The sequence below is a fragment of the Leptonychotes weddellii genome, chromosome 6 (assembly GCF_054177405.1).
Source record: "Leptonychotes weddellii isolate Sample4059 chromosome 6, ASM5417740v2, whole genome shotgun sequence".
NCBI lineage: Eukaryota > Metazoa > Chordata > Mammalia > Carnivora > Phocidae > Leptonychotes > Leptonychotes weddellii.
The window spans coordinates 87,849,816-87,876,711 of record NC_138374.1 but is presented as its reverse complement, the minus strand read 5'-3'; the positions used below and the strand labels follow the sequence as shown (position 1 = coordinate 87,876,711).

Below are 26,896 nucleotides of genomic sequence, written 5' to 3'. Positions count from 1 at the left end.
AGGGACTGTGTTATGTTAGCCAGATGTTTGGGGGAGACAAAGATAGATAGGATCCGGCTCCTGCCTTTGAGGGTCCTGCAATTCATGGTCAACAGGGTTTGTGCTTGAGTAAATTTAACCAGTAAATGGTACGCTGCAGCTGAGCAAGTATTTGTCACACAGCCACTTCCATCTAGTTGCTGCAGGGGATACAAAGATGAAGAAGGCACGGTTCCTGCCCTGGAAGACCTCCTAGTCCACATGGGAAGCAGAGCCAGGAGAGACATGCCCGAGTAGCTTACGAGGTCCTCGAGGGGTGGAGGTGATATCACATCCATGCCCGCATTAGCTCAGAGCCTGGGGTTTAGCAGTGCTCAGTGAAGGTAAATGTAGGAAGGAATAAAGAGCCAGTGGAAAAACACTTTAAAGAAGTTAAAGTCCCAGTGACATAGCTGAGCTTCATCACTTACTAAGGGTGTGAACTGCAACAGGTTACTTAACCTCCCTGAGCCTCTGCTTTCTCATCTGGGAAATGGACATGACACTACCTTTCCCCATTATTTCAGAATGGTGGCAAACATCAAATGTCACAGTGATATTAAAGCACTTTATGAAATTGTGAAATGTTTAAAGTTATAGGAATATGCAGAAAGCAAGACAGAAATTACCATGCTTTGTGGAGAGTGTGTTTCCTTTAGCTTAGGAACAGTTTTACATGAATCCCTGGTGATCCTTCCTTCTTTCATTTTGTCTGAGAAGCCGTAAGAAAGGACAGACCCACAATCCTACCTTCACATATTGGTGGGGAACCTGTCCAATGTCCAGATGGAGTACAATCCAATATTTGTGGTCCAGATAAAGAGAATCCTTCATCACAGGCGAATTGGCATGTGGACTTATAACCAGAATTCCCAAGAGGCTGGACACAGGTCATTGTTCCATTCCAAGGGCTTAGCAGAGGTGTGCAGGGAATGGCTACAATGGGCATGGTAGAGAGAGGAGAGATGGGGTCATTTTAGAACACAGCAACCTGAAATCAGTGTGTGTGTGCATGCATGTGTGCACACACATGCTTAATCCATAAGGGCAGCATTTGGTTAGAAGTGGTCCTTTGAATTTCATGCTGCTTTCTCACCAGTTAGAGGTCACGGATATATAAAATAGCAGCAGCTAACAGTTGATTGGCATCCTGAAACCTTCACCCACAAAGAGCTTTAAAGGTCATTTTAAAAGGGAGCTGGTGCTTTGGAAAGATAGCATTTCAGGTGTCCCTGGACAGGCATGGAAGTGGCTGCTTCCTTGACACCTTCAGAAACAGACTTAATGACCTTGCCAGAAAACAGTGACAAATGTGTTCCTTACCAGCAATGTGTCTCTAGACCTTTCTGAACTTCAGTTGCTTCATGTATGAAATGGGAAAAATAACACTCCTTGCTTAGCAGGGATCCTCAGTTATATAAAATAATAAGTTAAATAATATGTAAAAATTAAATTTAAAAATATTTTAAAAATCATGGACATGTGGTAGGCACGTAACGTAACTGGCCATCTGCAAATGCTCTTCCCATCAATGTCATCCTATGGTGACCAGCCCCAACGACTCTACTTCTTCACTTATAGAAAAGGTAAATTACATCTCATGGTTCTTTACCACAGTTTATACATATAGAGTTTGAGATGCTAGGGGACTTACTTGGGTTGGAGATCATGCTCTGTGACGTGGGACAAGTCACTTAACTTCTCTGAGCCTCAATATCTTCACTTTTAAAATGTGGAGAATGGCATTGCATAGCTCCCAAAATTTTTACAAGAGTCAAAAGCAAAAACACTCTGTATGTAAGTGTTAATAGCTGTTGAGATGTCCCTCTGCCATTTAATGAAACTATAATGCCCAGATTCAACATGTTGACATTAAAAAGTGAAGACTATGAGAATGCATGGTTTAGGGGTTTCTTCTTCACTGTTTGGTTTGACTGACTAGTGTATGGCTTCAGACCAGAGTCAGTGACAGTAGGGCTGAACCCAGGGCCATTCTTTAGCCACTGACCTCAACTGCTTGAGGTTCTAAGAGTATTTTTTATACCTTTCTATTCCCTTTACCCTCTCCCCTCTCCATCTATGTTCCCCTCAACCTGATCAACTTCTCCAAAGACCTAGTCATTTTCTCCCACCTGAAACATCTTTCTGTAGTGTGTATGTGTGTGTGGTGGGAAAGAGGAGAGGAGACAAGTCAAGAAGCCTGTAACCTGTAAGGACAAATTGGGAGGGTCTTGGTGCCATGGAATGCGTTTCCAGCTCTTTTGTGGTCTTGCCTTCTGATAGCTGGGGTTATGGTAGCTGCATATCAGAAGGCAACAAGGCAAAGAGGACATTGAAGAGGGAAATTGTCTGATAACACCCTCTCAGAAGTCTTACAACAGCGAGCGGGTTGCAAGCCTCTCGGCACCTTCCTGCTCAGCCCACATTTGGGTATTTCACTTGATGCTCACCCAGCAACAAGAGGAGAAAGTTCAGTCAGAGTAAACAAAGAGCTAAAAGCAGAAGGGAACTGGAAGGTCACAGGAAGTCATGGTGAGTATCGACCTCCTTGTAGTGAGACACCCACAGGCAGGACAGTATAGGGCAGTGAACTATAACTGGTTACTGTGATAGAATTCTGTGGAAGAATTCTAGTCACTGTGATAAGCCTCCTCAAGGATTCTGAGTTTTTCCCCAAAACTGCATGAACTTTGTAATATCTCCAGGCTCCTGTGTAGCCAGGATTAAAGCTGAGAAGGCAAGGTTGCAAGCCTCACTCTGGTCTTTCCAGACCCTGCCTGGAAGGTATATTCAACCCCAGCACCTGCATTTGGAATCAGTGGGTTACAGGATGAAAGTGTTTATTAATTTCCAGTCCATTTCAAGCTTCTGGCCCCTAGACAGTCACCACCACTAGCATATAGCCTTTTAAAATAGAGCCTACAATGGATTTCAAAGATGACTGGAAAGAATTCACTTTACCTTGGCATTCTGGAGGAGGAGCGCTCCAGTTGCCGGAACCCAAGCACTGCAGCATGCTTGCTCCCACCAGGTGTAAGCCTTCCTTGCAGGTGAAGCTGCAGGTTGATTGGTACCTAAAGGCACCAAATGGGTGGGAGCAGTTCACCTGGGCCTTGTTTGGAGCTGGAAGATCATGGCACTGCAGAGCTAAGAGGTGAGGAAGTAAAGAAGTAAGGGAGTGAGGACAGAGTAACACACAAGTACTCATTAATTTTGACCCCTTAACCCTTTCTAGTGCCAAGAACAGGCATTTCTGAATGGGGCATGTTTAAACTGGGGGATGAGAAAAGCATCCATCACAATAGCACATGAAGAATTTTATAAGGAAAATTCTAAGCCATTGTTAAACATTTTGACAATATGCATGAATAATTTTTCAAGATCATATTGTTAGACCCAAGAATGTATGCTAAGAATGTAATCACGATGCTTATCAAAAAATCAATTCAGAGATTTTTTTTATGAAGACATTATTTGTAAGAGCAAAATATTGAAAATAAATACAAATGCCACTAATCAGAGGCTGAAAATAAATTATGGTGGATCGATGAAAGGAACACTAAAGGTCACTAAAAATGATATATTTCACCTTGAAAAGATATGGGAGGTGTCTCAATGTACAATGTTCAGTGAAAAAGCAGACTAAAAATTATATATATGCTATGATCTCAATCATATAAAATAGATGGTCATAGAGAGAGGACAGGTGCATCCTAATATGTTAAGTCTTTTCTCATCTTAAAAATGTGAACAGTAATTGTAATTACCTTACGGAGTTAGACTATAAAGTGTTCAATAAATAGTATCTGCTGGTAGCAGCAAGCAGCAGCAGTTCTAGTGGTGATAGACAGTGGTAATACTATTAAAAGTACGCATGAGTTGCAGACCCTGATCTCACCGTCACAGCAGAAAACACCTGGGAAGCCTGGCAAGGGAGTTATTGAGGCCATATCTCGGGAAGCTTAAGAGAGTACCCAATTATCTCTGGGGTGTGATAAGACATTTACGTGCCTGAAGACAAGAATGGCCCCAGTGGTCTCTTAAGATCCTTCCCTCCCTTCGAAGCACAGCAAAGGGCTCTTTTGTGTCTGTCTCCTCTCAGACCATAAATTCACAACACATCCCAGTACCCTCACCATCATGGTGCATGGTCATCTACTCCCTCGCTGCCTCATTTTTGGGTTGATTTTTCCATTTTTTTAATCGTGGTAGAGTACACACAGTATAAAATTTACCATTTACCACTTGACTATTTTTAAGTGCACAGTTCACCGACATAAAGTACACTCATCTTGCCGTGCAGCCATCACCAACCAGCGGTAGAACATCTGTCATCGTCTCACACTGAAACTCTACACTCCTTAAACAGGAACTCCACATCCCCCTCCTCCAGCCCTTTGCAACCTCCATTCTACTTTCTGTCTCTATGATTTTGACTACGCTAGGGACCTCATATGAGTGCACTCATCCCTTATCCTTATCCGTCTTTTACGACTGGCTTGTTTCACTTGGCATAATGTCCCTGAGGTTCATCCATGTTGTAACATGTTAGAATCTCCTTCTTTTTTTAAGGTGAAATAATATTCCATTGTATATATCAACCACATTTGGCTTATCCGTTCATCCACTGAGGGACACTTGGGTTGCTTCCACATTTTAACTATTATAAATAATGCTGCTATGGACATGGGTGTACAAATCTTTTTCCCTCCTTGCAACCCTGCTTTCAAATTACTGCCTCATTTTTAAATCGGGGTATACTTAGATCCAGGGGATTCTCATAACTTGCCCGGGGATCCCAGTAAATAGCAACATGAAATGTCAATGTTGCATCTCTGGGACATGACTTCTGTGTGGGATACCCCTTGTCAAAATAATAATCCTAGTGACTTCCCTATGCCTTTGTTCTTCTGTAAGAGCAAAATATGGAAAACATGAACTATTAAAAGAAGATTACTTTGTAAAATCAGATCACAGACATAGGATTTATAAGGTAATGTTATTGTTTTACATACATTTGTTTTTTTTTTTTTTAAAGACTTTATTTATTTGACAGAGAGAGACACAGCGAGAGAGGGAACACAAGCAGGGGGAGTGGGAGAGGGAGAAGCAGGCTTCCCACCGAGCAGGGAGCCCAATGTGGGCCTCAATCCCAGGACTCTGGGATCATGATCCGAGCTGAAGGCAGATGCTTAACGACTGAGCCACTCAGGCGCCCCATGTTTTACATACGTTTGTAAAACTCGTAGCAGTTTTAAGCTCACTTTTACACACATTAATTCACAACCACGAATGAGGCCCGTAGGCAAGGCAGATAATAATACTTCCATTTTACAGGAGACACTGAACTTCAGAGAGACCAAAAGCTTGTTGCCAGGAAATGACAGAAATAGACTAAATGCCTTGCCCATTACTCTTCTACCATCCCACGTTGTTCCTCATTCATCATTCCTTCCTCCCAACCCCTGTCTCCTTCATGCCAACCCACTCCATCAATCAGTGCAATCTTCATCTTGAGTTCTAATATGCTGTAATGGATGTGTGCTTTGCTCACCATTTCATCCCTAGGGCCAGCACAAAGGGCCTGGCACTAGTAGTTCTTAGTGAATGTCTGATGAATAAATGACTTACTTCTAAATGCAGGTGTGATGCCTTTAATAAACTGAGAGACACAGAAGGAACGTTCCAATGTCACAGTACCTTGACACACCGGGGCTGGCGCTGTCCACCGTCCCAAGTCAGTACACTGGACTAGGTCAGCTCCTTCCAGCCTGAAACCCTCAGCACAACGGAAGCTACAGCTGGTGTTGTCCTGAAATGCTCTCGAGGATGGGGAACAATCCATGCTTCCATGAACAGGACTCTCCAGCGGCCCACAGGCAATGGCTAAATGGAGACAATTGTCATCTGAAACTGGGTAATGGAAGGGCTCAGTTCCTTCTCAGGAGAGCCTCTCAAGAGATGCATCTTTCCTACCCATATTATCAGCATGTTCAGAACACTGAATCCTCCCTTTTCCAAAATGGAATCTGCCCAGAACATCTTCCTATGCCCTTTTTGCCTGGATCATTCACCTGCCCTTGGACTTCAGCTTAGATGTCACTGTCCTTAAGAAGCCTTCCCTGCCCACCGCAGCTCAGGCGTAGGGACTCCTTTAGTGTGCTCCCCATCCCCCCGGCACCTGCAGACACTATTGTAGCACTGCCCCTTGGACCACAGTCTCCTTGAGGTTGGGCTCAGTCATTCCTAGTTGTATCCCAGGGCCTGGCAGTGATTGGTATTAAATATTTACTGGTAATATTTGTGGAATTGGATCTGGAAAGAATTGATATAGAATAGGCTGGACTTTTAAGGAAAAGGCTGGACTAATACAGCTCATCATTGACACACTGTTACCTAGGCTTATAAAATGATCCTGAATGGGCCATATCTCTGAAACACAGGATGTCATTGTCATCAGACTTCACTTGCCAAGTGAGTGCAGCCCAAGGAGAATTCCTGCACAAAATTAATCCCTGAGTGACCTCAGTTCTGATGAAGTCTGATTTCCTCATGCACTTCCTTGATAAAGCATTTCGTCTCCAGACTGTTCCTGGTGGTTTTTTTTTTTTTTTTTTTCAGAGTATAAAGACCTCCCGTTATACCCTGGGCTTAGACCTCTGGTTTTTACAGAATCGGGACCTCTAAGAACCAAAGATCCTCTAGTGCTTGTTCTCTCTTCCTTTACGGATGAGAAAAGTGAGGTTCAGAAATGTTGTTACTTCCCCAAGGTCTTATATCTGGACAGTAGCAGAGCTAGGCTTGTAATCAAATCTCCTGGGCACTCGCTGATCCAATCTTCAATTTACTGCTCCCCGATCCCCCTTTCTGCCTAATAAGCTGAGGGTATGAGGCAACTGCACAGAATTCAGCTTTGTGCTCTTGTGCAACCGTCAAAGTCACCTCCAAAGACTACAATGGGGAATCCCCCTCCTTGTCCTAATCGCCACCGTTCTGACTTCCTCTCAAGTAGAGGACTTGTCCCACAGCTTTTATTGCCAGTGAGGCAGGAAGGGAAAAAAAGAGATAGAAACTGAATGCCCAGTCCAATGCTGGCTACTTTACACATGCAATTTCATTGTGTACTTTTTATATCCTTCATTCTCACAAAAGGACCTGGGAATTCTTAGCTCATTTCATGGGTGAGGAAACCGTGCCTCCTGGAGGTTGGATAACCTGTTCCAGTGTCAGAGTCTGGAGGAGGCCATCCTGAGGTGAAGAGCCCCTGATCTTTCCACGGTGCCATGACCCTTCCTGGGTGGAAGGGAGCAACTAAAGGAAACTCCTACCCTCACAGGCTGGCGAGGGTGAGGTCCATTGGCCAGAGCCAGTGCAGCGGAGTGAGGCCCAGCCCCTCACTTGATAGCCAGGTTCGCATTCAAATTTGCAGCTGGAGCCATAAGCAAACGCAGCGAGGGGATGAACACAGTCCATGGATCCCTTGCCAGGGGCTTCCAGGAGCGGACACTGCACAGCTGGAGAGAACAACCAAGGAGAGAGAGAGAAAGATACTGACGAAGGAGAAAACCAGGCCCATGGCCAGAAGGCACTGATAAAACCACCTCAGGAAATCCAGGTGGAGCTAGGAATCTGTAAGGGTCAGAGACCCTCATGATGTTTGTCCAGACTTGGAGGACCAGTCCACAGGGTGACCTTAATCTTAAAAAAAAAAAAAAAAAAAAAGGAGTCTTCCAAGGTTTTTGTAATATCCTCTCTTCCCTTTACCTCCATAAACCTGTCCTGGTAGGTCTTCTACTTACAGACATAGATGCCATTGTTTCCTTCTTGTGTGAAATTTATGAATGGGGCCCATTCTCAAACTGTTCAAGGATGTGAGTTTGGGAGAAGGGAGGACTTTTAAATTTAGTCTGTAGTGAAATCAGCCTCTTGTTTTCCTGGCGCCTGACACTCTTTTCCTATCCCAGATGTACCCAATGTACTGGGTGTCAGGTGGAAGGAGGGTCACGTTGTGGTGGTTCAGGCCAACTTCTCCATAGCTGGCCAGTCATCTGTACTCACAGCAAGAACTGGGCACAGTGGACATTATGCATCTCCAACCCCCCGGAAACTCACCTTCACACACTGGGGCTGCGGCTGTCCACAGCCCCGAGGCCGTGCACTGCACCACCTCTGACCCAACTAATGCAAACCCCTCTTCACAGCTAAAGCGGCAGCTGGACCCATACTGGAATGCTTCAGCAGAGTGTGGGCAGGTCACGCTTCCTCGCTCAGGAGTCCTCAGGGGTGGGCACTGGACAGCTACAAACAACCACAGAGCAATGGTGTGAGCCTGTGGGTTATGCCCAGCACCTGGGAAACCTCAGGATGCTACAGCAGCTATCTATAACCTTCCCTAAGTGATGGGCAAGGTGATACACCTGGTTGGTTAGACGGCACTTTTCAGTAGCGGTTTCAAAAGATCCAAACATCCTCATTGTTCATTTACTTTTTAAAGAAGCAAGGTAAAATGATCAAATTAACAATACTCAGCCCTAAGTCCTTATTATTATACTCTGCTTGCTTTGCAATTAATAAAGGGAGAAAGGACCTGTCTCCCTTTGTGATACTTTTGCCTGAGAATCAAGAACTACGCTGATTACCTCACTCTATAGATAGAAAACATCATGAAAAGCAAAATTAGCGTTACTCTCATTGATGGGTAATAGTAAAAATCAGAATTCCCCATCTAATGTGGATCCTCATGCTTTCTCATGTTTTTTAATGGAGAAAGCTTGTTTTCCCCCTCTGAAACCGTAGTTGTCAGTGAGGATAGAAAGAATAGGGTTTACATACCTATACATTGTGGTGGCTCATTCGTCCAGGTTCCAGAAGCCAAGCATTCCAGCTTGCTGGGGCCATTCAATTCGTACCCTTCAGAGCAGTGGAAACTGCACTCTGAATTGAAAGAGAAGCTTCCCAGAGGGTGGCTGCAGTTCATGAATATATGCTGAGGGAGATCAAAACCCCCACACTCTCTGACTGTGGGGACAAAATATTGATTTTTCTTTTCATTGCAGGTTTAAAGACCATGTCAGTTTTGCTAGAAGTTGGAAGCTATTTGTATAACCCTCTTAACCCTGTCTTTCTTTTTTATTTTTTTTAAAGATTTTATTTATTTTTTAGAGAGCGAGCGAGAGAGAAACAGCATGAGAGGGGCGAGGGTCAGAGGGAGAAGCAGGCTCCCCGCTGAGCCGGGAGCCCAATGTGGGACTCGATCCCAGGACCCTGGGATCATGACCTGAGCCGAAGGCAGACGCTTAACCATCTGAGCCACCCAGGCGCCCTAACCCTGTCTTTCTGGGCTGCTAACCCAACCTGGTCATCTTTACTTGCTGCCTTTGTATTAGCTACATCTTGGGAAATAATCAATCTTTCACTGGTTTTTATTTCAAATGAGCAAAATCTGCTTTTGTTTTGCTTCGTTTATGTTTTTTGGATTTTATGAGCAAATGTTCCAAGAATGAAATGTTTTACCCAGAGCGTGTGTCTTGGGACAGTTGGAGTGGGGCAGACTGACAGACCATGGAGAGGGCCAGGGCTAGCCTTTACTCACTGGAGAGTCTTCAACATGATTTGCTTCCTGACACCACCTCCAGCACAAGACCAATGGCCACAACAATAACTACAAAATAGTGGCCTCACCATATTCACATTCTGGTCCATAGAATCCAGGGAAGCAGGAGCAGGTGTAGTTCCCGATGGTCTCAATGCACTCTCCTTGCTTGCTACAGGATGTGTCCTGGCAGGAGGCTGCATGCATACAGAAGGATCAGAATCATGGGCATTCCCGGGAGGTGGGAAGAAAAGCTGGATTCTTCCCCAAGCCACAGACTCAGCCCCACTCAGATAAGATTGAGCCAGCCAAACAACAGAAAATGACCATGTCCTCTTGGGGTGCCAGCCTGGTCCCCATGAAGGACATTGTAGGAGCCCCACCGGAATGTTGCATGGCTTCCACCTTAGGCTGAGTTGAGTGTTGCCTAAGGAGGGATTGCTATGTGTGGCACAGAGAGACAAAGAGTCACCAATGGATGTGAGACAGAGAAACTCCTCTATGTGGCACAAAATAGGTTGTGACTTTTAACCAATAATGTTCTAGAGTTCTATTATTACAGAAGCCCCTATGACAGAGAGTAGAGCATAAAGATTAGGAATCAGATGTGGGCGGTCACACATATGTGATCAGAATCGCGGCTCTCCTGCCTACTATTATGGGACCTCAGACAAGTTACTTCTCTGAGGCCAACCTGCCCAAGATCAGGGCCAAAGCCCTTCCACCTTTTGTTCATTTCAAATCTGTACCCAACACCACTGGTGGAGGAGCAGAGGAACCAAATGAGATGCTTAAGACTTCCCCGTGGTACAGGACAGTCTCATGAAGAGGTGTTTCGCAGGTCCAAATATGCCAGGCTTAGTTGTGGAGAGCATGATGGCCGGCCAGGCCCTTCTCAGTAAGTCTGAATGGAGAGGGGCTGGGGTTTCTTTCCTGCAAGAGACTTTTTGGAGATGGATCTGTGCACTATGCACCTGATGGAGGGTTAGCATTAGAATTGAAAATATGAAAGCACTGAGAACATTTTTACTGATGAGGTCATAGCTGGGGGTAAGGTCTGAGGCTAGACTATTTTCTGATAGTGTTTCCTCTGCACTAAGCCCTGGCTACACATGGTCCACTTTGGGGTCCATTATAAGAGGAAATTCATATGTTACATAGAGGGTTATATTAGATGACCTCTACATTCCCTCTCAACTCTGAGATGCTAAAATCTAAAAGTCATGCAGATTCTGCAGGAGGACGTTCTTGAGGCAGCCAGCAAGTTTGGTGAAGCTGCATGGGGCTACTGGGAAGGGTTTCAAGTAATGGGAAGATGCAGAAGGAGCAGTAGCCTAGAGATAGACTTTGGTCCACATCTTCCATCCTATCACCTTGACCCCACCAGTGTCTTCCACCAGCGATACCTGTCTGCCCTATGCTTTCAGAGCATATGCATTTTGTTCTGATTGTAGCTTCCTCAGGATCTCAGAATGTTAGACATGAAAAAACAGTCAAAGTCTATAGTCTCCACTTTAGGGTTTCAAGCAGGTTAGTAACTTGTCTATACCTTTGAATCCCCAGGAAAGGACATAATGTTGATTCACTGAATGAATCTTTTTTTTTTTTTTTTGGCTAGACTGTTCCGAGGTCTAACAAATCCTGACATTTAGAGAATTGGTCCCACTTAATTTCTTGTTGTAGTCTACATATCTATTTCTCATCCATCTCCCACAGAGAGTTGATGGTTCCCTACACCCTTTACATCTTGGGTGGCAAAATGCCACTCAGTGATAGTGGCTGCCAAGGGTGTTGCATTGGTGGACATGAGAACTGACTGTGCTCCAGTGAAATTGCAACAATTAACGATGTCCACTATTGTTGCAGGTTAGAGGAGTGGCATCAGCGTCGTGCATGCCAGGAGTAATCCCTTTTCTTCCTTGTGACTTTTTGCAAGTTTTATTGGGGAAAACGGTCTTGCAGATATGGATGTTGAAGGTTGGGCAGGGAGGGGAAGCAGTGGCATACTGGAAACATCGACTGGCAACCAAGATAATCTTCCAGGGACCGTTCCAGGGAGGCATAACCCAGGGAGTGTCGGGATTTGACTGGGAGGGCAGCAGGATGCACTAATATTCTGGTAATGTCCATCCTGGCCTACAAAGAACAGGTCCTGATTTTTTAAATTAACGAATTTGTTTGTTTGTTTATAAATTATTTATAAAATGAGACCTGAATACATGACAATGCATTTATGGATATGTTTTCTCTCAGATAGGAGGCTTGAGCGAGGAGAGAGAGAGAAAGTAGAGGAAAGTGGAGGAAGAGCTCTGAGGGGAGGTGTTTATATAATTTAAAGAATTTATTTATTTATTTTTTACTTTATTTTGTTTTTTATGTTCAAATAGCCAGCATATAGTACATCGTTAGTTTTTGATGTAGTGTTTAACGATTCATTAGTTGGGTAAAACACCCAGTGTTCATCACCACACATGCCCTCCTTAATAGCCATCACCTAGTTACCCCATCCCCCCACCCTCTCCCTTCTGTAACCCTCATTTTGGTTCCCAGAGTCCAGAGTCTCTCATGGTTTGTCTCCCCCTCTGATTTCTTCCCATTCAGTTTTCCCTCCCTTCCCCTGTGGTCCTCTGTGCTATTCCTTATGCTCCACATAAGGAGTGAAACCATATGATAATTGTCTTTCTCTGCTTGACTTATTTCACTTAGCATAATCCCCTCCAGTTCCATCCATGTTGATTTTAGAACATACATAGCAGAGTGTGGCATCTGTAAGATGATTTATGAAAGAAGAAGCTTCAGAGTACTCAGGACTGTCTTGCCCAGGGCCGTCAAGTCTCTCTCTAGCCACAGGGTTTGTGCACTACATGGGGCAGGAGGGGCTCCTCTATGTGAGAAGCAGCATCAGAAAGATGGAACAAGCACATGAGTACAGGAAGACCAAGCTTCCATGCATGTCTGCTTACTTGGGAACTGCTTACTTCATTGAGAAGCAAATACCCTCCCAGTTACCTCTTCCCTTTCCTCACACCCCGAACCTCTCCCAAAGTCCATCACACCTGAACACAGGTTGTTGTTGAAGGGAATCTAAAGCATTTGTGATTCTTGGTCATGTTCTCATGGTGTCTCATGAGAATGTAGAGCAGAGAGTACAGTAGCATTTGTGGCTAAAAAACACCAACTTTGGATCATGAGTTTGAAACCAACTCCACCATCAAGTAGCTTAGAACCTTGAGTAGATCCCTTATTAGCCTGAGCCTTTGTCTCATCAGTGAGATGAGAGTACTAGAGGACCCAGTTGATGAGGTTCTCCCAAGGACTAGACGAAACTGATACGAAATAGACTCCTGACCCATGAACTAACAGCAATGCCTGCACCATACTGACGAGCAGTAAGTATTAGTTACAGCTGTGTCTCCTGGGGGCAGGGTCAAGCTACCTTTCAACTTCTACTAGGGCAGAGTGGTGCAAAAAAGCTCTGGACATAAATTTTAGGAAACCAAAACTTTCTGAGCATCTACTTCATCAGTTATGAAATGAAGAAGATGGGTCAGATGATCGTAAAATTATCATAAAATTCTAGTTTCAAAAATCCAGTTTTCTCTAATCCTGATCTTATATTCTTCAAGGTGCTCAGTAACACTGCTTGATTGTAGTTTATTCTTTGTTCTCACATCCCTGGCTTTGTGACTCAATGTTACCGACACAGTGGCTATATTAATGAACCAGGGAAGTTATTTGTTTTAAACAGACAATCTTCAGAGTAGAGAAGATCCTACCTGTATAGCATAGTGCCCGCTTCCTTTTCCCGCAGGGCTCATCATTCCACTTGCCAGGGGCCAACACACTCTTGATGTAGATCTCCACACAGTCCTGGTTGTTCTTCTTGTTGTTGGGCTCATTGTCAGCCCAGTTCTCAGCCTCTTTGGTGAGAGGCTTTTTGGTTCCCACCCAGGTCCATTTATCATTGATCTTCCGGATCCCAATCCAGTAGTAAGAGCTGTAGTAAGGTATGACATCATTGAGGTAAGCAATTTCTTTTTTATTCTGGATGGCCACTAAATCCGTGTAGTGCTTCTGGCAGAATACCCGGGAATGGTTCCATGAATATGCTTTCGTGCTGTAATTATAGGTCCATGCTGCCACTTCTTTCTGCTTTATTAATTCTGAGTAAAGGAGAGTGAATGCCAGGTTAGCATCCCTAACCAGAAGGATTCTGTGAGCATAAATACACTTCTATGTAGTCAGATGAGCTTCTGACTGGAAAACAAATACTTAAAACATGACTCTTTTATGTCTAATCTAGTTGTTTTAAGGAAGAAGAGTAGTTTCCATCTTTCACCTAAAAATATATATGTGAAGTCAGAATAGGAAATTGTACTCTGAGGATCCTTAGTATTAGAGATTTGAAATCATAATGGTAACAGAGTTGGGTCGTCTAATCTTCTCCTCCTTTTATAAATGGAAGAGACATATTAATTAATTCACCCAATTTAAATGACACATAAAATGTCTTGGTGGCTGCTTTGAATCTACAGGTTCTGCCTCTTCACATGGAAAATAAGATGCTCTATGATCTGGAGTCTAGCTGCTGGCCCAGCCTCATCACCCACCATATTTACCTTCTTAGCAAAACAGACTCCCACTTTGTATCTTTGCAATGCTCTTCCTGCTATTCTGGCTGCCCTCCCCACATATGCCTTGTAAATTTTCTTCACCCTACTTTTCATGACTTGCCCAGGTAGGCTTGCTGCTCCTTCCTCCAGGCTCCCACTGCACCTCATCTCTGCTTCCACCTCCCTTATCACTGGGTATTGGAATGTCTCTTCCTGTGACATGGTAAGATGCTAGATTGTGAATCCTGATAGTGGTCTGTTTTTATCTCTGGGTCCTTCACACCAAACACAGAGCTTGGCACTTAACAGGTGTTCAGTAAATACTTGTTGAGTGAAAGACAACATGTTTGTGGCGGAGACAGGTTACAAATCAAATCTCCTGATCTGCAATCTTACACTCATTCCACCTCTTGACTATTTCTCTTTGTTAAATTACGCTGTGTCCTCCATTTCCGCTCACTCACTTGTTAAAACAAGCCTTTTGAAGACATGTTTGTGATATTAAATGAAATAAAGTATGTGCCCTTCAAAAGTGTAAGGGGCACTCTGATGGAAGATACTGTTTTTGTAGCCAGTGGGAACTCACCCGGGCCAGAAGAGGCCAGATCCCATGTGAAGAAGTGTACAATGCAAGCAATCAGACCTGGAAGTGGCTCTCTTTCCTGTTTATAGAGTCTTTTTCCTATTCAACCCTGTCCTCTACTGCCCACATGAGGGTCATTTATGTTTGTCTCTCCCTCACTGACACCTCTATTGAATTGCTTTGCCCTAAAACTTTATTTTGGAGTCACCAGGGCTGCATTATTGACCTCCATGGAGTTTAGGCAGTTTTGCCTTAATCTGCCTCTTCCTCCATAATAAAATATTCAAAACTATATTTTACAATTGCTAATAAATTTTACAATTTACTATATATATATATAGTATGCTAAGACATTTTTGTGGGTCCGTAACGGTACTGTGGACCAGTGCCCGCTGTGTCTAATAGATAATTGGTCCTGGAGATGTCCGTTTCAGTTTGTCCAGAGTTTTCCAGCAATGTGATGGTGTTGGGTGCATTTTTTTTTTCCAGGCATTTGGGTGGGGAGAGTATTCCCATGCCTCATAACAACTGACTACCATCCTTAAATTCTCCTACTTGGAGAAGGTCCCCTCATTACTCAGGCCCAGATGAAGGGTTAACATAAATTTTACCAAAGATCAGGGCACTGAAGCAAAGGAGTTGGACAGTTCTGAAGATCACTCTCTGAAATCTCCAGTTCCAGATGGCTTTTAGGCACCTGGCCTGAAACAAGAAAAGAAAACTTCTTTTTAGCATTGATGTGAAATCAATGGGGTCAAAAAAATTCTTGTTAATAATCATTATATTGAGTCATAATTCTCCCTGTTTCCATCAGTATGGAGGTTCAAGCCCTCTGCTTCATTCTTATTTCTCACTGCTCTGTTCTGAGTTGTACCCTGAACCAACACCGAGGACAGAATTTGTTTCTTACCGAGGACAGAATTTGTTTCTTCTTTCATTCGACAAATATTTGTCAAGTAACTACTTTGTGCAACTAATATTTTTTGTTTATGAAACACTTTGTAATAAACACATAAGAAAAATATTGTCATTATTATTATGCAATAATCTCCCTTTAAGAACTAGTATGCCATACCCCCGAATACTAGGAAGTTGCATGCAAACTCCCTGACTGACCTATACTTTGATGCACGGGGCATCAGTGAATTGTCCTGTGCTATGCCATCTACTCTGTATTATTGATCTATGTTTTATCTTCTTGCTTGACAATTTCAGCCTATGTCCACAATATTATTCAATATTTAATATATATGCAAAGTACATATATATTTTAACACATATAATAAACTTACTCCCTTTGGATCAATAGCAAGTATTATTTCTAATGAGTTCCCTTCTGTTGGGATTTCATCAAATCTGTTAACATTTTAAAAATGTTTTAGGCAAATAAGTTCCAGGAATACTCATCTTGTGCAACTCCTTCCTGTCACACATGAAAGAACTGAAGGTTGGGGAGTCTAAAATCACATGTGCTTTCAGGAAATTCAATCTTTTAAATTTTGATTTATTACCTTTTTTGTAAAGAAGTAAGATGTAGTGATCAAGTAAAGACTTTAAGCTTAAAATTGTATTATATTAGGTTATAATTCTGCAGAGGAAGTGGAATAGAAATAGGTATTAAAGGAGAGAAAACAAATAATATAAAATTTCCTATTATCCGGAACTTAGTTATGTTTTTTTTTTTAAGTGATGAGGGTTATTAGATCACTATAGCATTTAATTCCACTGGAATGAATATTAAGAAATGATGTGACATTTATTGTAAAAGGCTATTCTTTACAATGTATTGGACATCCCATCTTTTATTAGTTTTAAAACTTCTGACAAAAAAGTTAGCTTTCCCCTTAGAAAGGTGTGAGAGCTTGTACAATTTTCCAAAATTCTTTCAGAGGCACAAGCAGCAAAAGTATTACAGCTGAAGAACACAATAATGTAGATCTCATGAAGGAGACCCCAATATTTACCTTTGAACATGCGCTGGATTTCTTATCCAGTAGACTAGAGGAGAAATATAGTGTTTGCAATCTAGTGGTGCTCTCTGTGTGCCCTTTGGAAGTGTTTGTCTCCCTGTACATTTCTCCGTAGAGCATTTCTAGGGGTTTCTCTGGCTTTAGGGAAAGTTCAAGGAAGTGTGTGGGAGGTTGGTCAAGGGAGGCTCCTGCTTCCCTATCAGTGCCCAACTCCAGCCACTATCCCAAAAGAGCTGTTTCACATTTTAACTAGTTTGTTTAAACTTTGAAATGTGGTTTAAACAGAATTGAGAGAGAGAGAGAGTTTTTAAATTTTTAAGGTTTTCAAGGTGGATGTTGGGTTACCATAATGATTCTTATTCTTGCAGGACTTTTGAATTCCTTTGAAAGTCTGATAAGAGCTACAGTCAGGATTCTTAAAAAAATGCTCAGTTGCAGGGTTTTTTTAGGCAATTTCAGTTGGTTCATGGACTCACTAAGTCTGTCCGTGTTTAATGGACCACAAGTTCAAATCTCTGTGAAATTCAAGGCAACAGAGTAAGTCACTGGCAATGGACAAGGGTTTTGTGTGTGAGCCTGGAGAATGGGTGATGCCTAAGAATCTTCCTTTGAGTGGCCATTTTCCTCTGAAATTTCCTTGGGGTGGGCAGGCTTTCTCACATCTGTTCCTGTTCCACAGTGTCATCTTCAACTCTAAGATCCTAGAGATTTAAGGACTGTTCCCTGTGTTACTAAGCCACTTAAGTGTTGAAACAAGAGGAAATGTCTCTAAGAGAAATGGCCACATGCTCTGCTAATCTTTCCTTTAATGTTCTCTGGCAGTCAACTTCAAACTAGAAGTCACTGGGAAACAGTCTGTGACTGGGTCATTAAAATCACATCCTGTGCCTGGGTAAACCTTCATTAAAGCTGCTTCACACTGTGGTTCTCTTTAATTTTACTTTTCCTAAGAACTGAAAAAATGGGGTGAAGAGAGGGGCAGAGAGAAAGTGCAAGACCAAATGTTTTTTCCCTTGCCCTCACTTTGCTTAGGAGGAGGTACTGGATGCCAGCAGGAGTCCGATGGCTGCCGGTATCAAAGTTGGCAGAAATGGTACCATGGAAAGCGATTATTTCCTCCTGTGTTGTAGACCACAGCTTTGTGCTTTCAGAGGCAGAATTGACAATGTCCCTCCCTGGACTGTTTGCCTTCTGCCCTAATACTGATTTCTCTCCTTCCGCTTTGGTTCAGGTTCTTTAACTTCCTTGTTTCCCTTTATTCTCCAGCCTCCTCCAACCACCAGCCCACGAAACTGCTTTTGCTAACTTTACCACTGCAAACCTAATTAACAAACCCAGTGAACACTCTCCCTTCTTATCTTCCTTGACCTTTCTGCAGCAATAAATACTACTGAATACTTCCTTTTATTTAAAATGTTTCTGTTGGTTCTTCTTTTGACTCTTATCTGACATCTTGAGCAATTTTGATGAGTCTTCCTCTGAGTCTATCTCAACCCTCTGCTTGCACTTGTAGAGATAGAGAGTACCCTGGGGTCCTGCCTCCATGACCCTATTCTCTTATCACTCATCTGCTTTCCTGAGGTCTTCTTCTGGTCATCTGTGTGCCAAATGGCCCCCAGGCAGCATCTCCAACCCTGACTTCCCTCCTGAGCATGACATCTGCAACCCAAATGCAAAGCAAGCATATGAGTGTACAGTTGGAGAATGCTGCTGGCCAAGGCTTCTCAAGGCCAAGATGACTTAGGTCTGAATCTCAGCTATAGTAGAGAGCAGACACTTCATGTTTAATAAATATTTTATGAATGAATGAACAAATAAATAAGAACAATGGCACAGGAATGACTGAAAGTAAGAAGTGGGTGCTGAGTAGGAAAATACTGAAAAAATATATGATGATTATAACTCAATATTTAAGGGCTACAGCAGTAATTATATCAAATTTAAAAGTATGTTATGATTAAGCAGAAGAGTGTAAGAAAGTTGTACAAAAAAAATGATCTTGGTACTTTGTCTCATTCTATTTGCTTGTGAGAGAAGCAAGGGGCGTGATGGCTCACATCCTGTGTGAGGGAACAAATGAGTAGGACTCACTCTCTTAACACCATACAGGTAAGATAGAAGGATATGTGGAGAAGTGGGGAAATTGAGGATTTTTATAATGGGTGGTGTGTTTCAGAAAAGCCTGGAGGGGCATCAAGTAGCAGCAGCTCTTAGAAGTTGGGAACGAGAAAGCAAATTTCAATCTAACCCTCTGGAGTGAGTGTGACTCTCAGAAAGCCTCTAGCACCAAAGGGGACTCATATAAGAGGCATAGGTTCCTACTAGCAGACAGTCTCACTGACCTGAGGCCTGAGACGCTGAAGTCCTTCATCAGGTGGACCATGAAGGTTCAAAGACCAAGGATCTTTCTCCTTTGTCCAAACCCTTCACATCAACCTGTCATCAAATCCTATTGACTTTACCTTCTGACCAGATACTTAGTCATTCTCCAGATTTCCACTTACCATTAAGGTACATAATTCTTTCCTTTCTGCACATCTTCTAATTGGTCTCTCCTCAAGTTACTATCTTCAAGTTACCCATGTTCAATTATTTCTCTATAATGAAGTCAGAAGATATTCCTAACACAAAAACCTGATCATATTACTTTACTATTTAAAGTCCATCAGCTGTTCCTACTCCTTGAGCAATAAACACAAACTCTTCAAGATGACACATGTAAGACCCTTCGAAATGTGGCCTCTTCTTTTTGTCTAGTCTCATCTCCTGCCATTAACTTTCAGTTTATTCACCCCCACACAATTCTACAATGCATTTATAACAAAACATCTTGTAGTTTCCAGAATGCCCTGTATGTGCCCTATGTTCTCCTTATTGCCCAGAGAGCCCTCTCCTTCTCTGTGTGCCTAGCTCTAAATCCAAAAATCTCCTCCTGAAAGGAGACTTCTCTATCACCAATCCTCCCCTCCCCGCCACCGCCCCCACCAAGATAGGCGCTCCCCGTTACTCCCTGTTCTTTCCCATTGTTTATTTCAGTAGCTATTAATTTATCAAATGCCTACAATGTGTCAGGTACTCTTCAAGGCACTGGCCTTAAAATGGTAAAAACAGATACCATTCCTGTCCTGTGGAATATACAATCTATTGAGGAAGACAGACAATGAAATGCCAATAAATACACAGCAGTTCCTAACAAATAAACTCGAAACCTGGAAACAACTAGTGATAAGCGCTAGGTAGGGAATTAAAGTGGAGTTATGTGGTAGAGGGGCTGGGTGGTTCCCTTAGGCAGGGAGCTCAGGGCAGATCTCTCTAAGGTCATTTTTAACTGAAAGCAGAAGGGCCAGAAGAAGCCAGCCAGGGAGAATCAGGAAGAAGAGAATTAAGACAGAAGGAAAAGTTGATGTGAAGGTATTGAGTGGCAGCAAAGTGTGGAGTGTTCACAGAACATGAAGCATCAGTGTGGCTGGAATGGAATGAGCAGTGGAAGAGCATGACATGAAGCTGGTGACAGATCACTCCGGGGCTTTAGGAACTAAAACAAGGGGATGAGATTTTGTTCTAAATGCAGAGGAATCAGAGGCTGGGGTGTTTTAATAGAGGCAATGATGTGGTCTGATTGATGTCGAAAACTGGGAGGTCCTAGAGGTTAATTGAAAAGGTAGTTTTGATGAGGGAGCAAAAAGGGAGCTGAGGGCACAGCACAAGCTAACTCCCTGCAACCCACCCCCCTCCCAGGTGGGATATGTGTGAAATTCCTCAGGCACTGCTGGCTGTCCAAGAACAAAGGAAAGGGAAAAACAAAGGGCTAACTGATAGAGCTCACAGTCATGCAGGACAGGAGTCTCCATCAGTTTGCAACTGTCTTAATGATTTACAATAAAAGAGCAATCTCCAGAAAGCTATAGACTCAATTTCCTGGAACCCTAACATCACCCTCCCTTCCATAGGATAGAGAATCTTATATCACCAGTCACTCCTCACAATCCCAGTGCAGCTCTTTCTGCCCACGGGTCCTGTCCCCATGCTATAATAAAAACACTCTTTTTGTACTGAAAAAGTCTCAAGAATTCTTTTGTGGCTGCCGGCTCCGAACCACCCCCCCTCCAAATCACATCAGTTTGGGACTAGATCTTGTGAGTCTGATGTAATAGTGCGCAGAAGGGATCTAATTGCCAGGGCTCTGAACAGAGAAGCGTCCTGAGCAGATGCACCTGATTATGGCGGTTTTGATGAATTAGCTGCAGAGAGGTTGTGCTGTGCAAAGGGGAGCCTACTGTACTAGTCCCAGTGGGAGTAAAAGGGGGTCTGGCTTGGGCTGTGGGCAATGGGAACGCAAAGCAGGGAGGTAGATGTCAGAGTCACGGAGGAGGCAGAACTACACAAATTGCTGGTGGCAGAGTCCAGGTTTCACAAGGCATCACAACTGCACAATACTGCCCTGAAGTTTCTGGACGATAGTGGTGGTGGCAGAGCACTGATGTTAGTAGCCCCAGCAGCTTAAAGGTAGAAAATGAAACACAGTGGAAAAAAAAAAAAAGGGGTCTCTAGGCCAATAGCAAACTAGAAATAAAGACAGGCAGGAACCCAGGACATTAACACTGAGAATCAAAGCGCATATTTAAATTAGACTACCAATCACCATTATTTAGGTTGAAATACTAGCATTAAAAATAAAGTAGCATACCTAATTTTTAAAAAGTCCATTGGGGCATGACTGAGCTATATCCCTACAAATATAAAGGAATCATTTTGTATTTGACTTTATGAAGTTTCTGTCTGCTTTTCAATCAAAGAAGTGAGACACCTAAAAGATAATGTAATAAATGTCATTCATGAAACCACCATGTGCCTACTCTCTAGGATTGGTCCAGGGTCTTTTCTCAGTATTGCCCATTATGCAGCAGGTCATTCTGATTTTTGAAAATTTGATTAGTAAGCTTCCACTTACAGGATTCTGAAGCTACATATTCTAAGAGCCAGTGGCCAGCCCCGGAGAAGGTGAACCAGGTAGCTTCATTTTGAAAAACAGGTAATGAAAGAGTAAGAACTAAAAGCCTCAGACCTAAGAAGGTTAAGGTATAAATGGAAGAAAATCCAGACCTGTTCCCTAAACCACTAGAACTCTGACTAACATCAGCATAATTTAATTGCAAGTTCCCAATCAAGAGCTCCCCTCTCTGAGATTCATCTCATTGAAAACACCCCACCAGATAAACCTTAGCCTCTTTCCTCAGGTCCTAGAGGTTAATTGAAGCCACTCTGAACTTGAAGCCAAATTTACACACAGAGGGTTAAGGTTCCTGAATCCCAAGAGCCAAATGTGCCCAGGGGCAAAGGAAAAGGTCTTACTTTTGGAATACTAAAAACAGTTCTAGAGCTGGAGTCCTCAGCACTAGATTGCAGAGTTCCAGCCCAGTTTCAAGAGGCTAATGGAGGAGCTTCTAAGCATAAAGCACAGGAGGCAATAGAGTGGGGTTCTTAACCTAAGACCCATGTGCGGGTTGGGGAACCCACTGTACTTGTCCAGAAAGCTTGGTGTTTATGTGGATGTTTGCATTTTCATCTGGGATGAAGAGTTGTATTTTCACTAGAACCTCAAGGAATCCCACGATCCAATGTGTTAACATACTTCTGATATAGAGGAGGATCCCAAACTGAATAAAAGGAAGAGATGACTAACTCCTTATCCATGTAAGTTGACCAACACAGAGGATGTATGATATGCAAAAGATGAGACAAAATCAATCCACATTCTCATGTCATTGGAGTTCAAACTCAGGACAGACTCAAACTCATTCCTGTTCTCTTCAGTCTTCTTCTCTATTCTCCCCAGTACAGAAAATCCCCATTGCAAATATTTGAGAAGTGTACCATAGTAAAGTAAAGAGGTGAGGTGAATCATGTATGAATGCTGCTTTCTTCTGGCATCCCATGGAAAATGGCTCAAAAACAGAGAGAGCTGATTCCTTGCTAGCCACGGATTGCAGGATTTTGGACCCTGGGACTGTGGGAGATACTCCTGGTAAGTCAGAAGTAAAACCATGTGTCTTATCTGTTAACGAGTTCAAAAATGCCTAGTTTTCCTTGTATCTTTCCTGGATCCCAAACTCCACAAATTTTTTCTTTTTCACAACAATAATAGCTGACATTTACTAATCAGCTACCATGTGCCAGCCTCTGATTTAAATGTTTTTCAGTGCAATCTTATTTAATCTTCACAATGACACTATAAAGTAAAGTGCTAGAACTTACTTATTTTACAGATGAAGAAACCGAATCACTAACAGGATGGAGACTTAAGGCAGAAATGGAAACCATGCGGATACTCCACATAAGTCCCAGCAGACTCCTAGGGCTCAGAGAGGGAACTAGGAGGGATGGGACGAGACCACATTCAATCACAGGTTGTCCCAGGACACCTGCTCAGCCTCGCCTTCAAGCCAGAAAGAAGAGCAATCCTGGAGAAGGTGGCCAAGGGTTTACCAAGAACTGCACCATGAGAGTTTCTGTAAGCTCCAGAAGGAAAAACAGCAGCAGGGGAGCCAAGGGACCGAAGTCCAGATCCAGACAACGTCAAGCCTAGCAGTGCGGCCGTAGGTGAAACTCCTGGTCTCCATAAGACTCAGGGGCTTCATTCATCACATGGAAATAGCAACGTCAACCCCCAAGGATGTTAGAGGGTCAAAATGGACCGCAGGTTTGGACATGCTCACACTTCAAAGGGCTATTCAACATAAAGAGCCTTGACTACTGCTCTTCCTCACTTTACCTGCCGGACTCAGCCTCTACGCCACCATCTCATCCAGTTCCCAGAGTACAGAGAAAGGAACTTACCATCTCCTCTGCGCCTTGGCTTCCTCTCTGCCGTCTGCCCAACCCAGACTTCTTATAGTCTTGCTGCCTCCCCTCAGTGTCAAGCTGTTTAGAAAAGCAACTTCCTATTCAAGTTCCAGAAATTCACCACAGCCCTTCCCATGAATTTGGATGTTGATAATACAGGAGCAGTTGATAATACTTAGTAGCAGTGGTAACCGGGGGGTAGGAGGTTACCTACTTCCATGGAGGATGGTCTGGAGACAGGGGCAAGTGTGAATCACTCCTGGACATCCTGGGCTGAGCAGCGCAGGAATAGTGCCCACACCCCCAGGGGTCAAGTTTCCTCTGATTATGATATGAGCCCCAATTTAAGGTCGTATGTTTGGAAAATATGCTCTGTCTTAATCATAATGCCCCAGTGTAAATTTTCCAGTTATTGTGAAATCTCAGTGAATGTTAACAATTCCAGCAGCCTTCTGAGGCAAGGGAGCAAAAATAATAATACAAAATAATAAGGTAGGAAAGGAAAAAGCCACTGAGAAAATCCTGGCCGGGGGGTGGTGGGGGGAGGTGTGATTGCTGGAAACAGTTTTGAAATGAAATATAACAGACATGGGTCATTATTAGAAAAGAGCTTCTGCTTCTTGTATCAGAAAAAAAAAATGTAAACTGGAAGTTTCGTGTGTGGGAGTAGGAGGTGTTGGCTCAGTGCTCTTCAGCCTGGGCTCTGTGGCTGAGCCGCCTGAGTCCCATGTTGGCCGCACGTGTGTCTCACCATTAGGCAAATGACCTAAACTCTCTATGCCTCTTTTTTCCAACTGTGAAACAGAATGACAGTGACAGAACTCACCTGACAGGTTGTTGTGTGGTTGAATGAGTTAATACGTGGAGAGTGCTTGAAACCATATCTGGCCCACAGTGGGCACTCACCCAAAGTAAGCCATTGTTTTTACTTCTCAGAGTTATCAGCCAGCCTCAAATCAAGTGTCGCGTACTCAGTGTCAAGTCAGAAAACGCTACCTCCCGTTTATCTTCTTGGGGTTCTAGTTGTGCAGTGTTGGGTGTTATTCTTCATTCTCTCCATGAGTGTTACAGCTTGTAAATAGGCATCTTGTGGGTAGATTAAAAATGGAATAAAATGGAAGGATCTGGAGAGAAGTCCAAAGATAACGATGATTTAAGGAGTTTGGGGCTGCATTTGCACTGAGGAATTTGGGCCCAAGAGGAAGGGATTAATTATGTAGAGGTAGAAAGCCTGAGCAGGGAGGTGGCAATGAAGGAGTAACAAGAGGGGAACACAGATACTGAGAGGGGAGAAGAGGGGGGCAGCTCGAGTGATGCAGTAGTTGGGAGCCCCGGCCCTGGAGCTGGACTGCTGGGCTCTGCCAGCCACCGGCGGTGTGCGCTAGGCAACTTACTATCCTCCTTGGGACTCAGTTCCTTCAGCTATCTCAATAATAAACAAAGATAACAGTCACTGCGTGGAAGTGTTAGGACCATTAATGGATTTATATGGGAAGGGCTTGGAGCGTACCTGGCACACAGAGAGTGCATGTGCATGGGGGCTTTTGTTTTCCTGAGACTTGCCTCCTTTTCCTCTGTGCTTATTTTCACTCTCCAGACCCTCTTGGCATTGCCTCCTTTTAAAAACATTTCTCAGATGGGTATGAGGGAAGGTGCTCTGTAGACTGTAGGTCCTTATTGATAACGTGTTTTAAGTTGGATAATGTTAAGTTTTAGGGAGTCTGAGGGAAGTAGAGAAGGATTTCTGGGAAGAAACATGGTGGGAAAACACTTGACTTTGTTGAAAGGCTGTTCAGGCTGAAAACCTGAATACCATTTGCTTGAATGGATATCGTCTATGTAGAAAATTTGGATTGTTTCTATTTATGTGGCCATTAAAAATACAATATAATGCCAATGTAGTTTAATAGGTAGTGTGATTTATCTGTTCCATATGTTTTCTCATCTCTTCATAGTCTATGGGCCCCTCTGCTATGTTAGTCTTCCTCTCCTATTGTGTCTAGCAGAGGGCAAATAGACACTCAACAAATACCTGTGATTCATTAGTTAGATTGATGACTCTGGGCAGACACGATGAAAATGCTCCCTCCCTTCTCCACTTGGATTTCTACTTATCCTATTTCATCATAGATGCATTCACACATGCAACAATTATTTGCATCCCTCCAATGTTCCAGGCAGCATGCTAACACTGGAGATTTGGGAAAACCCTAGTGGACCTCACACTTATTTATTTATTTTTTTTAGGGAAGCGTCATTAGATATTAAATAAAAATCACACGAATAAATGCAGAAAGAAAAAAATGTGCTACAGTGAAAAGATATGATGGGAACTTGACCTGAGGAAGGCTCCCAGGGACAGTGACTTCAGAGCTGAGGTCGTACTTCGAATAAGCATTACTACATCAGGTAGGGAGAACATTCTAGGTCGGTCAAAGCTTAGAGCAGCCTGGGAGCCTCTGGACTGTCACAGTGGCTGGAGGGTGGTAAAGGAGACTGGACAGGTAGGGAGCACCTGGACCGTGCCCAGTCTCAAGCCATGTTATGGCTGTCAGCACGTGCACCACCTGTCATCCTGTGAAATAGAAGGCAGTTAATTACTCCTGTACAGCTGGTACATCTACTCAGAGAACACTAGGGAACTTTCTACATAACAGGCTGGAAGATGAAAGGCTAGAACTTTAAAAAGAACATATAGCTCCTCCCCCTTATTGTTAATATAATATGTTCATTGTTAATTAGAAAAGAAAGAAAAAGACAAGAAAATTCAGAAAGGCACAGAGAAGGGGAAAAAGATCTCCCCTAATACTGTGGAATTGGAATGGAATTAGAATCCCATTATACACTCAGTACCATGCGCTTTTTTTGTTTTGTTTGATGATATATCATAAACCTTTGTGATGCTTTAAAATATATTTCTGCTGTAGTTACAATTACCCCTGCAGTATATAAGTACATCTAAGTAGAGATACACATACAACGTAAAGATGAACAATGAAGGATAAAGTTAACTCTTCCGATGGCTTAAATGGACTTTATCAAAACTTCCCAGAAAGGGGGGAATGGGAGAAGAAAAACAACTTACCAGATAAAGGGATCCCTTGTGGCTTATTCTCCTGAAGTGTCTGACCCTCCCCTCTTGGCTGACACAGTCATGAACAAAGATGTCAACCCTTCCCATACAGCTTTCGGAAGATATCACACACAAGTCTCTCGAGCTTCTAAATCTTCTGCTTGAAACTCTATTTAAATTGGTCTGTGGTGTTATGATTAAGCA

At 43.1% G+C, this 26,896-nt stretch overlaps 1 protein-coding gene across 4 annotated transcripts; it reads right to left on the bottom strand.

Moving 5' to 3' along the window:
* Window positions 1-636: 636 nt before the first annotated feature.
* SELP (selectin P) lies at window positions 637-26,896 on the bottom strand. 4 transcript variants are annotated; one of them, XM_081824564.1, is made up of 10 exons: window positions 26,705-26,895; window positions 15,418-15,508; window positions 13,387-13,773; window positions 9,700-9,807; window positions 8,851-9,036; window positions 8,131-8,316; window positions 7,347-7,532; window positions 5,719-5,904; window positions 2,980-3,165; window positions 640-954 (listed from the first exon to the last, which is right to left on the bottom strand). In XM_081824564.1, the coding sequence occupies exons 1-10, from the start codon at window positions 26,798-26,800 to the stop codon at window positions 722-724; spliced, it is 1,845 nt and encodes a 614-aa protein (XP_081680690.1). In that variant the 5' UTR covers window positions 26,801-26,895; the 3' UTR covers window positions 640-721. The 4 variants fall into 4 exon arrangements, with proteins under 4 accessions (XP_081680692.1, XP_081680690.1, XP_081680693.1 ...); XM_081824567.1 differs by lacking the exon at window positions 26,705-26,895 and adding an exon at window positions 23,614-23,715 and having other exon boundaries at window positions 641-954; XM_081824565.1 differs by lacking the exon at window positions 26,705-26,895 and adding an exon at window positions 23,834-23,899 and having other exon boundaries at window positions 643-954.